At 36.1% G+C, this 16,319-nt stretch overlaps 3 protein-coding genes across 3 annotated transcripts; all 3 read left to right on the top strand.

Annotated features, from left to right (window-relative positions):
• The first annotated feature begins 1,989 nt into the window (after positions 1 to 1,989).
• LOC137946829 (putative invertase inhibitor) lies at positions 1,990 to 2,562 on the top strand. Its single transcript, XM_068793123.1, has one exon. It carries the CDS (start codon positions 1,990 to 1,992, stop codon positions 2,560 to 2,562), a length of 573 nt encoding a protein of 190 aa, XP_068649224.1.
• Positions 2,563 to 9,715: 7,153 nt separating this feature from the next.
• Positions 9,716 to 10,288, top strand: LOC137946828 (putative invertase inhibitor). Its single transcript, XM_068793122.1, has one exon. The coding sequence runs from the start codon at positions 9,716 to 9,718 to the stop codon at positions 10,286 to 10,288; it is 573 nt and encodes a 190-aa protein (XP_068649223.1).
• Positions 10,289 to 13,551: 3,263 nt separating this feature from the next.
• On the top strand, positions 13,552 to 14,124 carry LOC137946827 (putative invertase inhibitor). Its single transcript, XM_068793121.1, has one exon. It carries the CDS (start codon positions 13,552 to 13,554, stop codon positions 14,122 to 14,124), a length of 573 nt encoding a protein of 190 aa, XP_068649222.1.
• Positions 14,125 to 16,319: the final 2,195 nt, after the last annotated feature.

Here is a 16,319-nt window from a genome sequence, read left to right as displayed (position 1 = left end):
CTGACCACGAGTTAGCTTGAGGGTCTTGTTCTATCTTGTGCCAGTTACAAAAATTTAAGTTTTGCTGCTAAAAACCTGTAAATCCTTTTTAAATCTAGAACAACATTACAAAAGAGTTTTGATTTTGAAACTAAGCAAAAGGTGGCCCCTGATCATCTCGCTCTAATACCAAATATTAGAAATTAAAAAATAAAACCCAAGAGCGATCATCTAAACATAAGAAAATTGTTAACATCGATTGAGTTTTGATGAACCGAATACTCTAAGCATAAGAAACTCTATTCTCAATCTAGAAACTCAAACAATCAACCCATTGACAATGTCTGTTACTCTGGCTTACATGTATACTACAAGACTAGACACACCTACTGCTCAAGAAGAAAGGTTACAGATAAGAATGCTAGTAAAACAAAACAAAACCACCACTCAACCAAAGTTGCACGATTGGCTCTCTCAAGCGACTCAATAAATTCTCTACACCATGGCATTCTCAGCCATATTCCAACTGTTGTTCAGTGCAAAATTGTATCGGCCCTTCCACTACAAAAGAGAGAGGCTCATGGCTGGAATCAGACTCAGAATCAGAAATTTACAAAATTTGGTGCCTGAAGCCCCATTGGGAAAACTGTCTGAAGGGGCCAGTGGATCAGTTGAACCACCACTACTTGTGTTCGACTTCAAGCTCTCAGAAGCATATAGATAATTAGTTTTAGAAGAAGATGAGAAAAGAAGGGGTTAGGATCAGTTGATACAGAAATGCGAGTGCCTCTAAAGCAGAATACCAAGATTGGCTCTGAAAATGAACCCATTCACCCCAAGTAAATGGGTCCCATTTACAGTAGCAATGTGTCCGCAAATCTGATCTTATTGTGCTGAGCTTTGCATGGAGAAGAAATTAAAGAATTTGTATCATAAGGGTTAGTGTCTTGCTTGACAGTATAGTTTATTAGTACAACCAACGGTCTTAGTGAGTGGCTACACCATAACATATATGAACCTATGAATAACGATTTGTCTTGGAAATAATGGATATTTTAAAGACAACACTAACCTCCCAGAAAAAATGCAAGACCTGTAACCTGAAATGGAAATCACAACAATGAGTATAAAAATCTGATAAAACTAATTAAAATATCACAAAGATCCATGCAACTTTTTTTTTCTCGACCACCAAAACCGGTACAAAACAAATGGTGTATGCTCATCAAATTCTTCCTCGTCCTAAGGGAGTTCTGCTTAATTTGTCTGCATTTTGCATGTTTCTTAATTCTATTTTAACATGAAAACTCTTAGGTGCCTAATGTAATTCTTTTTTTATGGTGATAAGCACTTGTTGAGAAAAACGAAACTGAACAAGGAAATTGGAAGCGCCAAATAGAGATAACAGAGACTTACGGAATCTGAAGAGTATGGAGGGAGGTATAATCTTTGCTTCCGTTTAAATTGATATGATAAATTCATGACGTTAGAAATTCATATATATTTAAGTCTTACATCATCATCCATGGTTGACGTCTTTTCACTAACGCAATTCTATCTACAAATTTATGTTATATCCGAGCCCAACCCTTCTGATTCATCTCAAATATGGTCTAACCCAAATTGCTCAATTGACACTTAATAAGTGAAGAAAAAGCCAAACCACCATGGTTTTGTCTAAATATGAAGAAAATTTGTTGCACCTCCTAGTTCGCCCTCTCCAATTGATAGCAACTACTTTCAGTTTTATTTTTCTTTTTTTAGTTAAAATTTAGTTTTTCTAATTTCCTAATAATGCTATTATAAGAAAGTAATATTGGGTTTGTAATACCCGCAAAAGCAGGTTCCAACAACAAACTTAACATAACGCAAATTTGGGAAACCAACTCCTACATTTCAGAACTGACTTCTATGAGGAAGTATATAAATAAAGAGCGCACAAAGATAAGTTCAGCCAAGGGAAGAAATAGAAGAAGAAAAAAAATAAGCGGGAAGAAACTGTATAGGAAAATGGTGAAATCTTTTGCTTCTGTCTTGCCACTCATCTACTTCGTCCTATGCAGCATCAACTTCTCTACAACGGAGGCCCACGGCCTTTCCTACATAGAGAAGGTCTGCAAAAGAGCTGCTAAATACAATAACCTCATCAACTACGACTTTTGCCTCAACACTCTCCAAGCCATCCCAGAAAGCTACAAGGTTGAGATTCCGGGGTTGTTGGAGATCACCACCCATCTGGCCCTGCAAAATCTAACCGACACCGGCAACGTAATCAGAAAGTTGAATGGCATAACATGTGATGACTTACTCAAGGGGCAATTGTTGGTTTGTGAAACCCAGTACAACATGGCTGCCATTTCACTTGGATTCTTCGCTAAAGAATGTGAAATCAAGACATATCTAGGCGCAGAAAAGTTGGCAAGTATCATTGAATGCAGTTTGAAGTGTGAGGAGGCTTTACAAGGAGCAACGGCCGCTGGAGTGGACGCTAGTGGACTTCTGACAAATGAAAACAACAATGTCAAGCAACTGGTGTCCATAATGAAGGCTTTAGCCCACTTTGTCACCAAGAACAAGCACTGATAGCCCTTCCACTTCTTTTTCTTCCTTGTGGCAATTATTATTGTACTAAAAATAAAATTTACAACTCATTTGGGTGGTGTTCTCTTTCTGTCTTCTTTAAAATGTTAACAGGTTGTGTTCACTGTGAATATATACCAAGGAAACTTGGGCCAACAGGACAGTAGTAGAGCGATGTAGATGAGAAACCAAGCTTCTCATGTTGTACAACTACAACGCTCCAAAAAGGCATACATGCTTCACAGTCTAATTGATACTAAACTCCAAAACTTAAGCAACTAAATTTTTCTAAAACAAATAAAAAAAACTGATCTTGTAGCAAGACTCCATCTCCCAATCACCCAAAATCTCTAGGAAACCCATAATTAGGTAATTGCTTGGTTTTATTAGATTTCTAATAGTTTTTCTTAACCTAAGCTTACCATAAAATAAATTTGGCCTAAGCTAAGAAATTTATATAGTTCATAGTTTATAATACCCTCCCTTTAGCGAAAAAACAATATATGTACACAAATGAAAAAAAGCAACATAAGAAATGAGAAATGTAGAATTGGAAAACAATATAAGAAGATTAAAATTGAAAAACAAACAGGAACCTTGTAAGAAACTCTTATGAAAGATTAAGGAAATGAATATGTAACCAACTTATGAAACTTACAGAAAAAAGGAAATGGATCTCACATACCTATGTACACAAATGAATTAAAGAGATAACATCCAATAAAATACTTAAGTACACGTAATAATTTGTTAGCTATCATAGATATAAATGATTAAACAAACATTTTAAATTTCTGAATATCTACATTTTACTTTGAAGAATATTATGAAGATTCAATTAAACTTCCAAAAAAATTCAGTGAAAGTTTCCTTTAAGATTGAGAGACATTCCCTTGAAGTTTGTAAAACGACCTATAAAATTAAGGAGAGCATTTCTTTTCTCCCTAAAACAGGTTTCATATCTGAATCATGCTTCCTAACCCAAGAAAGATTTTCCTGTAACTATGGTTAAAACACAGACAAACTCTGCTCTTGTTAGTATTCAAAAAGATATATTTGATCTAATGCTAAATGGTAGAAGATGATCCCCTCTAAATCCAGATAAATTACATTAAAACACTGTCAGAAGGAATCATCAGATTTGAGATTAACAATGCACTAAAACAAGAGCATAAAATTTCCACAAGAAGTTAAAAAAAAATTAGAAACTGGAAACAGGAAAAAAATTTCCACTGAAACAGGAGCTAAGAAAATTGGATAATATGGAAAACAAAGATAGAAGACTATTTGTATTGCAGAGACTTGTATGCACCCATTGAAAGGAAAAAACCTGAAAATATTTCAGATGAAGAAAAGAAGAAACTTGATAGAAAAACAGTTGGGCATATCTAATAATGGGTGGATGATAGTATTTTTCACCATGTTTCAAGTGAAATTTCAGCAAAATCATTATGGAAGAAATTAGAGGATTTATATGAGAGAAAGACAGCTGGAAATAAAGTTTTCCTCATAAGGAAGCTTGTAAATTTGAAATACAATGACAATGGTTCCATTGCACAACATCTCAATGAGATAAAGAGCATTGTAAATCAATTGGCAGCCATGAAGATGGTTCTTGATGATGAGCTTCAAGCCCTTTTATTATTGAGTTATCTACCAGATAGTTGGGAAACCTTGATGGTGTCTTTGAGCAACTCCGCTCCGGATGGAATTGTGAGTATGAGCCTTGTCATTAGCAGCTTGTTGAATGAAGAGACAAGAAGAAAATCACTAGGTTCTTCCCACTCTCAAGCATTGGTGTGTGAAAAGAGAGATAGAAGCAAAAGTAGAAAACCTCAAGAGAGGAAAATCTAAAGGAAAGTCAAAGTCAAAAAGGGATCTTGAGTGCTACTATTGCCATAAGAAGGGACACATCAAGAGTGAGTGTCGGTTTCTCAAGAAAAAACAAAAGGAAGGAAAGTATAGTGCCAAAGAAAAAGAGAATGAAAAAGATGAAAACACAATAGTGTTGGATAATGAAGTTGCTATTATGACTTGTGATGTAGATTCTCTTTTAGCAAGTGATTTTGAAACAAGTTGGATTGTTGATAGTGGTGCTTCCTTCCATGCTACTCCTCATGCAGAGTATTTTTCTATGTTTCAGTTAGGTGATTATGGAACAGTGAAAATGGGAAACACAGGTTTTTCGAAAGTTAAAGGAAAGGGGGACATAACCATCAAAACTAACCTCAGGTGCAAGATGATTTTTTTAGATATAAGGTATGTCCCAGATCTTCGCTTTAACATAATCTCTGTAGGCATATTAGATGAAGAGGGATTTGAGAGCCATTTTGTTAATGGCAAGTGGAAGCTTTGCATGGGATCACTTATATTAGCAAAAGGAATCAAGTCATGTACTCTTTACAAAACTGAAGTAGAAGTCATTAATGAATGCATAATTGCAGCCCTAGAAGCAATCTCATCAAATTTATGGCATAAGAGACTTGGACATATGAGTGAGAAAGGGTTAGAGATTCTAGCAAAGAAGGACCTTTTACCTAAAGGTATGAAAATTTCTCCTTGTGATCATTGTTTGTTTGGTAAACAACATAGACTTACCTTTGCTAGAAATGCTCATAAGAAAGACACAAAGATTCTTGATCTTGTTTATTCTGATGTATGTTCTATGGATGTTAAGTCTCTTGGTGGTGTAGACTATTTCATTACTTTTATAGATGATGCTTCCAGGAAGGTTTGGGTCTACACTATGAAATTCAAATGGGAAGTTGTTGATATATTTCAAAGATTTCATGTCTTGGTTGAAAGGGAAACAGGTAAACAACTTAAATGTTTACATAGTGATAATGGAGGTGAATATACTTCTAGAACATTTAAAGATTATTGTTCAAAACATGGAATTAGGCATGAGTTGACAGTTCCAACGACCCTTCAACACAATGGTGTAGCTGAAAGGATGAATCACACCATTGTGGGAAGAGTAAGGTGTATGCTTTCCACAACTAAATTACTTAAACCTATTAGGGGGAAGTTGTGAGAACTACAGTTTATTTGATAAATTTGTTACCTTAATACCCTTTGGGAGAGGATATTCCTCAGAGAGTATGGAAAGGAAAAAACATTTCTTATTCTCATTTGCATGTATTTGGTTGTAAAGCTTTTATGCATGTACCTAAAGAAAACAAGTTAAAGCTTGATGTGAAGTTTATTCCATGTGTCTTTGTTGGATATGGAGATGATGAGTTCGGATACAAATTATGGGATCCTAAGAACAGGAAGTTGCATAGAAGTAGAGATGTCATCTTTTATGAAGACAAAACCATTGAAGACTTTGAAAAAGTTGAGAAAAGTCAAAGTACTCCAGATATTACCTCATTCTTGCCTCCTGTGTCTCTTCCTACACCAGTTATTGAAGAAAATATAGAATCACATGAAGAGGATGATGTTATCCATGAAGATGTGACTCCTAATGATGCTGAATTGGGTGAGCAACTAAATGAACCATCTCAAGAAGTTGAAGAAGAAGAAACTCCTATTGAACAACCGATGGCTGAACTTGAATTGAGAAGATCTCAAAGAGGTAGAATTCCTTCTCAGAAATATCCTTCTAATGAGTTTATTACTTTTACTTTTACTGATGCAGGTGAACTTTTCAAGAAACTCTGAAAGATAAGAACAAGAATATGTGGTTGAAAGCTATGGAAGAGGAGATAAACTCTTTGCATAAGAACCAGACTTTTGAGTTGGTGATATTGTCGAAGGATAAGAAGACCTTGAAAAACAAATGGGTTTACAAACTGAAACAAGAAGGGAATAATCAAGTCAAGTACAAAGAAAAATTGGTTGTAAAAGGTTTTAGCCAAAAGAAAGGAGTTGATTTTGAAGAAATTTTTTCACCTGTAGTAAAGATGCCATCAATTAGACTGATTCTTAGTCTAGCTGCTAGTCTAGACTTAGAGATTCAAAAAATGGATGTCAAAACATCATTTCTCCATGGTGATTTAGAAGAGGAGATATATATATATATGGAACAACCAGAAGGATTTAAAAAAAAAAAGAGAAATAACAGTTGGTTTGTAAGCTGAAAAAGAGCTCTATGGGTTGAAACAAGCCCCAAGACAATGGTATAAAAAGTTTGACTCCTTTATGATGGGTCAAAGCTATAAGAGGACATCTAAAGATCATTGTGTTTACTGTAAAAGGTTCCCAAATAGTTGTTTTATAATTCTTTTGTTGTATGTTGATGATATACTAATTGTTGGGCAAGACATGAATTTGATTGACAGGTTGAAAAACGATCTCAGCAAGTCCTTTGATATGAAGGACTTAGGTGCAGCCAAACAAATTTTGGGCATGAGGATTTCACGTGATAGAAGGAAGAAGAAAATTTGGTTGTCACAACAAAAGTACATTGAGAAGATTCTTGAGAGGTTCAACATGAAAAATACAAAACCGGTAAGTACACCACTTGCAAATTATTTCAAATTAAACTCCCAACAGTGTACTTCAATTGAGAAGGAAAATGAAGCCACGGAGAAGATTCCATACTCCTTGGCAGTAAGAAGTTTAATGTATGTTATGGTATGTACTAGACCAGACATTGCTTTTGCAGTTGGTGTTGTGAGTAGATTTCTTGCAAATCCTGGGAAAGAACGTTGGGCTACTGTTAAGTGGATTCTCAGGTACCTCAAATGGTCTAGCAAATTTTGTTTGTATTTTGGTGGTTCAAAACCTATATTAGAAGGTTTTACATATGCAGATTGGGCAGGTGATATAGATGGGAGAAAGTCTACGTCAGGTTACTTGTTTACTTTTTCAAGGGGAGCCATCTCTTGGCAATCTAAACTTCAAAAATACATTGTTTTTTCTACAATAGAGGTTGAATACATTACAGCAACTGAAGCTAGTAAAGAAATGTTGTGGTTGAAGAGGTTGATGGGTGAGATAGGCTTCAAACAAAAGGGGTGTGCAATTCATTGTGATAGTCAAAGTGCTTTGAACTTGAGTAAGAATGCTACTTTTCATAGTAGGACAAAGCACATTGATTTGAGGTATCACTGGATTAGAGATGTGTTGGAAAATGATATGTTATCTCTTGTGAAGATCCACACTGATAAAAACCCATCAGATATGATGACAAAAGTGGTGACGAAAGGAAAAATATGTTGTGCACAAGTCTAGCCGGTATGGAAGATTGTGGTGAGCCCTCCTCATGGTCTGGAGGGGGAGATTGTTGCTTTTAATAGATGGAGTTCAGCCCATGAGTGGGCCCCACCACTAAATCTTAAATCTCTCACATGTGAAAGAGATAGAAAAAAAAAGAAAAAAAAAGGGGACTTGGCCGAGAGAGAAAAAAAAAAGGGGGGGTGAGAATTCAACCGAGAGGAGAAATGAAAATAAGAAGAAAAGAAAAGAAAAGGTTCTCCAAAGCTTCTCCAAAGTTGGTCTTTCTCTACATTCTTATTTTTGGTGAAATCACCATATCCGGTGATCTCTAACCTTTGTTTATTTGGTTATCTCACAATTTTTGTGAATTAGCTTGAATTATGAATTGTTTTCTCTCATGATTTTGTAAACCTCAAGTTTGAGCAAACTTGAGAGAAATTGATATTGTAATCCCAGTTTTTAATAGTGGAAGATTATTCGGATTTGCCCCGTGTTTTTTTTCTTCACTCAGAAAAGTTTTTTCCACGTAAATCTTGTGTTGTGGTTGATTGTTTGAGGTATTGGCTGAGTTCTAAAATTTATATGGGTTTCAATTTCTGCACATAAGGTGTTTGTAGAAATGTTTCAAATGAGATGATCTGTTAATATTGCACAAGTCTTATTTTCTATCAGCTTCCCATAACAGGAACAAAAATAAAGGCAGCATTTGGGATAGAAGTCAGGACTTCGCTTCCTACAACAATGGTTGTAATATTGGTAGCAGGCAAGAAAGTCCCAACATTCTGGTTGACCCACTCAACAGATTTTGCTTGCGATTGTCCAATGCCTAGAAGCTCGTCGTTAGGGATATCCACCATAACCTCAATTCCTAAACTTGCAAGAGCATTTAGCATACGGTCGTCTGCATCAAATAGACGAACATGAGTGATATTTAGGGTTTTTAGGATCTTCACCACTTCTGTGGCCGGAGACGAATTAGACATGGCAGTGCCAATGTTCATTCCAACAAATGCACCTACAAAAATAGTAATATTGTTTTAAGCAAAAAACAAAATGGAGTTCAAAGGCGTCTTACTAGAAAAAAAATGCAAATAACAAGAAGCTCCAGTCATGAACACGTAATTAGAACATAAAAATATGGGAAATGAGCAACGCACAACCTCGTGGTTTGATCTCGACTGTTTGGAGGGAAGCCCCGATTATTGAAGCCCAATATGATTAGGGAGATACGGGTTCTGTTTAGATAAGAACGGGGACAAAGAATGTAACTCGTAAAACCCATCAAGGAATAAGAATGAGTTTTCAAGAAATCAAAGTGTGAGCCTATTCAGATGACGATATCATTGAGCCAAAGGTCAAGTAATATCTGTTTTTTTTATTCACATGGGTTTTTGACACCTGTGGATGTGAACCAGTGGATCCATCGCGGTGGCATGGGTTGAACCTCACATTCATCATCCATGGTAAACGTATTTTCACTAGCGTAATTGTATCTATAAATTGTGTTATATCCGAGCCCAACCCTTTAGATTCATCTCGAACATGGTCTAACCCAAATTGCTCAGCTGACACTTAATATGTGAAGAAAAAACCAAATGGCCACGGTTTTGTCTAAATGTGAAGAAAAATTTGTTGCACCTCCTATAAACATTAAGACCAAACCGAATTCCATAGTCTACACTCTCCAATTGATAGCAATTACTTTCAGTTTTATTTTTCTTTTTTCAGTTAAAATTTAGTTTTCCTGCTTCCCTAATGGTGCTATTATAAGAAAGTAATGTTGGGTTTGTAAGAGTCTTTCCAGGGTTTAATACCCGCAAAGACAGGTTCCTACAACAAACTTAACCGAACGCAAATCTGGGAAACCAACTCCTATATTTCAAAACTGACTTCTGTGAGGAAGTATATAAATAAAGAGTGCACAAAGGTAAGTTCAGCCAAGGGAAGAAAAAGAAGAAAGAAAAAAAAAAGCGGGAAGAAACTGTATAGGAAAATGGTGAAATCTTTTGCTTCTGTGTTGCCACTCATCTACTTCGTCCTATGTAGCATCAACTTCTCTACAACGGAGGCCCACGGCCTTTCCTACATAGAGAAGGTCTGCAAAAGAGCTGCTAAATACAATAACCTCATCAACTACGACTTTTGCCTCAACACTCTCCAAGCCATCCCAGAAAGCTACAAGGTTGAGATTCCGGGGTTGTTGGAGATCACCACCCATCTGGCCCTGCAAAATCTAACCGACACCGGCAACGTAATCAGAAAGTTGAATGGCATAACATGTGATGACTTACTCAAGGGGCAATTGTTGGTTTGTGAAACCCAGTACAACATGGCTGCCATTTCACTTGGATTCTTCGCTAAAGAATGTGAAATCAAGACATATCTAGGCGCAGAAAAGTTGGCGAGTATCATTGAATGCAGTTTGAAGTGTGAGGAGGCTTTACAAGGAGCAACGGCCGCTGGAGTGGACGCTAGTGGACTTCTGACAAATGAAAACAACAACGTCAAGCAACTGGTGTCCATAATGAAGGCTTTAGCCCACTTTGTCACCAAGAACAAGCACTGATAGCCCTTCCACTTCTTTTTCTTCCTTGTGGCAATTATTATCGTACTAAAAATAAATTTACAACCCATTTGGGTGTTCTCTTTATGTCTTCTTTAAAATGTTAACAGACTGTGTTCACTTGATTATATAGGAAGGAAGCTTGGACCAACAGGACAGTAGTAGAGCGATGTAGATGAGAAACCAAGCTTCTCATGTTGTACAACTACAACGCTCCAAAAAGGCATACATGTTTCACAGTCTAATAGATAATAAACTTTTCTAAAACAAAAAAAAAAAACAAAAACTGATCTTGTAGCAAGACTCCATCTCCCAATCATCCAAAATCTCTGGGAAACCCATAATTAGGTAATTGCTTGGTTTTATTAGATTTCTAATAGCTTTCCTTAAACTAAGCTTACCATAAAATAAATTTTGCTTAAGCTAAGAAATTTATATAGTTCATAGTTTCTAATACCCTCCCTTTAGCTAATTCTCCTATTTAGATTGAGACGTCAATTTCCTAATTATACTGACATATAATTCATCTAGCTTTTCTAAAGTTTTGGTAAGTTTGGTTAGTTTATAACTCTACTAACCTCTCTTAAACTAAGCTTGTCATACAAAATTTTATAGCTTACTAGAAGTTAACCCTTTTTAACATGTTAATTGGATATTTCTCCTTTTTGGCTCAAACATCGGGACTTGTATTGGTCCTACAACTTGAACTTGTAGCACTGGACATAGGACTTGTCCTTCTTCTTTTTGTGTGCCTACTTGGCTATTGGACAATCTACTTCTTTTGTGAGATTGATGACTGGTTTTGTTACTTTGCAATGTCAATTGACTGTAAAACTTCAGCTCCATTGTCAACAGTCATCTTCAACAGTTTTAGTTCATTTACTTGCAAAGTACTCAACAACTTGTAAATTAAGAGCTGAAATAGATCATTTGACTCTGAGATGGGTTTTTTTTATGATATTTTGGTCTAAATTATCTCTCTATTGGCCTTCAATTGTTGACACTAGCAAAGCGGCGATTGAAGTCAAAAAATGAATTATATCTCCTTTTGCTACAAGAGTTCAAACTACCTACAACATGCTTGATGAAGTAGAGAATCTTGTTATCCTTCTTTGGATTCTCCCATATAATCTTTTGCTAATCTTCCACGTCTTGAAAAAAAACATTTTTTTGTTGCAAAAGACACAATGAAGAAGGCCTCGTAATCGTTCCAAGGAAGAAACCAAAAGTCTAGATGAAAAACTTTGTCAAACTGAGTTTGAAACAAGCAATCTGGATGTCTCAGCTAAAGGTCAAGACAAGTCAAACCGTTGAAAAATCTTGCAGCAGAGGAGGTACTCGACCTGACCACGAGTTAGCTTGAGGGTCTTGTTCTATCTTGTGCCAGTTACAAAAATTTAAGTTTTGCTGCTAAATACCTATAAATCCTTTTTAAATCCAGAACAGCATTACAAGAGAGTTTTGATTTTGAAACTAAGCAAAAGGTGGCCCCTGATCGTCTCGCTCTAATACGAAATATTAGAAATTAAAAAATAAAACCCAAGAGCGATCATCTAAACATAAGAAAATTGTTAACATCGATTGAGTTTTGATGAACTGAATACTCTAAGCATAAGAAACTCTATTCTCAATCTATAAACTCAAATAATCAATCCATTGACAATGACTGTTACTCTGGCTTACATGTATGCTTCAATACTAGACACATCTACTGCTCAAGAAGAAAGATTACAGATAAGAATGCTAGTAAAACAAAACAAAACAAAACCACCATTCAACCAAAGTTGCGCAGTTGGCTTTCTCAAGCGACTCAATAAATTCTCTACACCGCGGCATTCTCAGTCGTATTCCAACTGCTATTCAGTGCAAAATTGTATCGGTCCTTCCACTATAAAAGAGAGAGGCTCATGGCTGGAATCAGACTCAGAATCAGAAATTTACAAAGTTTGGTGGCTGAAGCCCCTTTGGGAAAACTGTCTGAAGGGGCCAGTGGATCAGTTGAACCACCACTACTTGTGTTCGACTTCAAGCTGTCAGAAGCATATAGATAATTAGTTTTAGAAGAAGATGAGAAAAGAAGGGGTTAGGATCAGTTGATACAAAAATATGAGTGCCTCTAGAGCATAATACCAAGATTGGCCCTGAAAATGAACCCATTCACCCCAAGTAAATGGGTCCCATTTATAGTAGCAATGTGTCCGCAAATCTGATCTTATTGTGATGAGCTTTGCATGGAGAAGAAATTAAAGAATTTGTATCATAAGGGTCAATGTCTTGCTTGATAGTATACTTTATTAGTACAGCCAACGGTCTTAGTGAGTGGCTACACCATAACATATATGAACCTATGAATAAAGATTTGTCTTGGAAATATTGGATATTTTAAAGAAAACACTAACCTCCCAGAAAAAATGCAAGACCCGTAACCTGAAATGGAAATCACAACAATGAGTATAAAAATTTGATAAAAATAATTAAAATATCAATAAGATCCATGCAACTTTTTTTTTTCTCGACCACCAAAACTGGTACAAAACAAATGGTGTATGCTCATCAAATTATTCCTCGTCCTAAGGGAGTTCTGCTTAATTTGTCTGCATTTTGCATGTTGCTTAATTCTATTTTAACATGAAAGCTCTTAGGTGCCTAATGTAATTCTCTTTTTAAGGTGATAAGCACTTGTTGAAAAAAACGAAACCAAACAAGGAAATTGGAAGCGCCAAACAGAGATAACATAGACTTACGTTAGAAATTCATATATATTTAAGTCTTACATCATCATTCATGGTCGACGTATTTTCACTAGCGCAATTCTATCTAAAAATTTATGTTATATACGAGCCCAACCCTTTTGATTCATCTCGAATATGGTCTAACCCAAATTTCTCAATCGACACTTAATATGGGAAGAAAAATCCAAACGACCATGGTTTTGTCTAAATATGAAGAAAATTTGTTGCACCTCCTAGTCCGCCCTCTCCAATTAATAGCAACTACTTTCAGTTTTCTTTTTCTTTTTTTAGTTAAAATTTAGTTTTTCTAATTCCCTAATAGTGCTATTATAAGAAAGTAATGTTGGGTTTGTAATACCCGCAAAAACAGGTTCCTACAACAAACTTAACCGAACGCAAATCTGGGAAACCAACTGCTACATTTCAGAACTGACATCTGTGAGGAAGTATATAAATAAAGAGCGCACAAAGGTAAGTTCAGCCAAGGGAAGAAAAAGAAGAAAAAAAATAAGCGGGAAGAAACTCTATAGGAAAATGGTGAAATCTTTTGCTTCTGTGTTGCCACTCTTCTGCTTTGTCCTATGTAGCATCAACTTCTCTACAATGGATGCCCACGGCCTTTCCTACATAGAGAAGGTCTGCAAAAGAGTTGTTAAATACAATAACCTCATCAACTACGACTTTTGCCTCAACTCTCTCCAAGCCATCCCAGAAAGCTACAAGGTTGAGATTTCGGGGTTGTTGGAGATCACCACCCATCTGGCCCTGCAAAATCTAACTGACACCAGCAACGTAATCAGAAAGTTGAATGGCATAACATGTGATGACTTACTCAAGGGGCAATTGTTGGTTTGTGAAACCCAATACAACATGGCTGCCATTTCACTTGGATTCTTCGCTAAAGAATGTGAAATCAAGACATATCTTGGCGCAGAAAAGTTGGCGAGTATCATTGAATGCAGTTTAAAGTGTGAGGAGGCTTTACAAGGAGCAACGGCCGCTGGAGTGGACACTAGTGGACTTCTAACAAATGAAAACAACAACGTCAAGCAACTAGTGTCCATAATGAAGGCTTTAGCCCACTTTGTCACCAAGAACAAGCACTGATAGCCCTTCCACTTATTTTTCTTCCTTGTGGCAATTATTATCGTACTAAAAATAAAATTTACAACCCATTTGGGTGGTGTTCTCTTTCTGTCTTCTTTAAAATATTAACAGGTTGTGTTCACTTTGAATATATACCAAGGAAACTTGGGCCAACAGGACAGTAGTAGAGCGATGTAGATGAGAAACCAAGCTTCTCATGTTGTACAACTACAATGCTCCAAAAAGGCATACATGTTTCATAGTCTAATTGATACTAAACTCCAAAACTTAAGCAACTAAGCTTTTCTATAACAAACAAAAAAAAATTGATCTTGTAGCAAGACTCCATCTCCCAATCATCCAAAATCTCTAGGAAACCCATAATTAGGTAATTGCTTGGTTTTATTAGATTTCTAATAGCTTTCCTTAACCTGAGCTTACCATAAAATAAATTTGGCCTAAGCTAAGAAATTTATATAGTTCATATTTTCTAATACCCTCCCTTTAGCTAATTCTCCTATTTAGATTGAGACGTCAATTTCCTAATTAAACTGACATATAATTCATCTAGCTTTTCTAAAGTTTTGGTAAGTTTGCTTAGTTTATAACTCTACTAACCTCTCTTAAACTAAGCTTGTCATACAAAATTTTATAGCTTACTTGAAGCTATCCCGTTTTAACATGTTAATTGGAAGTTTCTCCTTTTTGGCTCAAACATCTGAACTTGTATTGGTCCTACAACTTGCACTTGTAGCACTGGACATAGGACTTGTCCTTCTTCCTTTTGTATGCCTACTTGGCTATTGGACTATCCACCCTTCTTTTGTGAGATTCATGACCGGCTTTATTACTATGCAATGTCAATTGACTGTACAATTTCAGCTCCATTGTCGACTATCTTCTTCAACTGTTTTTGCTCATGTACTTGCAAACTACTCATCAACTTGTCAATGAAGAGCTGAGATAGATCATTTGACTCTGAGATGGTTTTTCTTATGATATTTTGGTCTAAATTATCTCCGTATTGGTCTTCAATTGGTTGACATGGCAAAGAGGCGATTGAAGTAAAAAATGAATTATATCTCCTCTTGCTACAAGAGTTCAAACTACCTACAACTTGCTTGATGAAGTAGAGAATTTTGTTATCCTTCTTTGGATTCTCCCATATAATCTTTTTCTAATCTTAAGGTAGAGAGGATACGTCTTCTACGTCTTGAAAAAAACATTTTTTTGTAGCAAAAGACACAATGAAGAAGGCCTTGTAATCGTTCTAAGGAAGAAACCAGAAGTCTAGATGAAAAATTTGGTCAAACTGAGTTTGAAACAAGCCATCTGGATGTCTCAGCTAAAAGGTCAAGTCAAGTCAAACAGTTGAAAAAGCTTGCAGCAGAGGAGGTACTCGACCTGACCACGAGGTAGCTTGAGGGTCTTGTTCTATCTTGTGCCAGTTACAAAAATTTAAGTTTTGCTGCTAAATACCTATAAGTCCTTTTTAAATCCAGAACAGCATTACAAGAGAGTTTTGATTTTGAAACTAAGCAAAAGGTGGCCCCTGATCGTCTCGCTCTAATACGAAATATTAGAAATTAAAAAATAAAACCCAAGAGCGATCATCTAAACATAAGAAAATTGTTAACATTGATTGAGTTTTGATGAACTGAATACTCTAAGCATAAGAAACTGTATTCTCAATCTATAAACTCAAACAATTAACCCATTGACAATGTCTGTTACTCTGGCTTACATGTATACTTCAAGACTAGACACATCTACTGCTAAAGAAGAAAGGTTACAGATAAGAATGATAGTAAAACAAAACAAAACCACCATTCAACCAAAGTTGCACGGTTGGCTCTCTCAAGCGACTCAATAAATTCTCTACACCGCAGCATTCTCAACCGTATTCCAACTTTTGTTCAGTGCAAAATTGTATCGGCCCTTCCACTATAAAAGAGAGAGGCTCATGGCTGGAATCAGACTCAGAATCAGAAATTTACAAAGTTTGGTGGTTGAAGCCCCTTTGGGAAAACTGTCTGAAGGGAGCAGTGGATCAATTGAACCACCACTACTTTTGTTCGACTTCAAGCTGTCAGAAGCATATAGATAATTAGTTTTAGAAGAAGATGAGAAAGAAGGGGTTAGGATCAGTTGATACAGAAATGTGAGTGCCTCTGAAGCAGAATACCAAGATTGGCCCTGAAAATGAACCCATTCTC

This window comes from Aristolochia californica, unplaced genomic scaffold, assembly GCF_029961685.1.
Source record: "Aristolochia californica isolate CCGP_79_NKW_82.1479 unplaced genomic scaffold, dmAriCali1.0.hap1 SCAF_12, whole genome shotgun sequence".
NCBI lineage: Eukaryota > Viridiplantae > Streptophyta > Magnoliopsida > Piperales > Aristolochiaceae > Aristolochia > Aristolochia californica.
The sequence above is the reverse complement of the archived record's forward strand: the minus strand, read 5'-3'. Positions and strand labels throughout refer to the sequence as shown.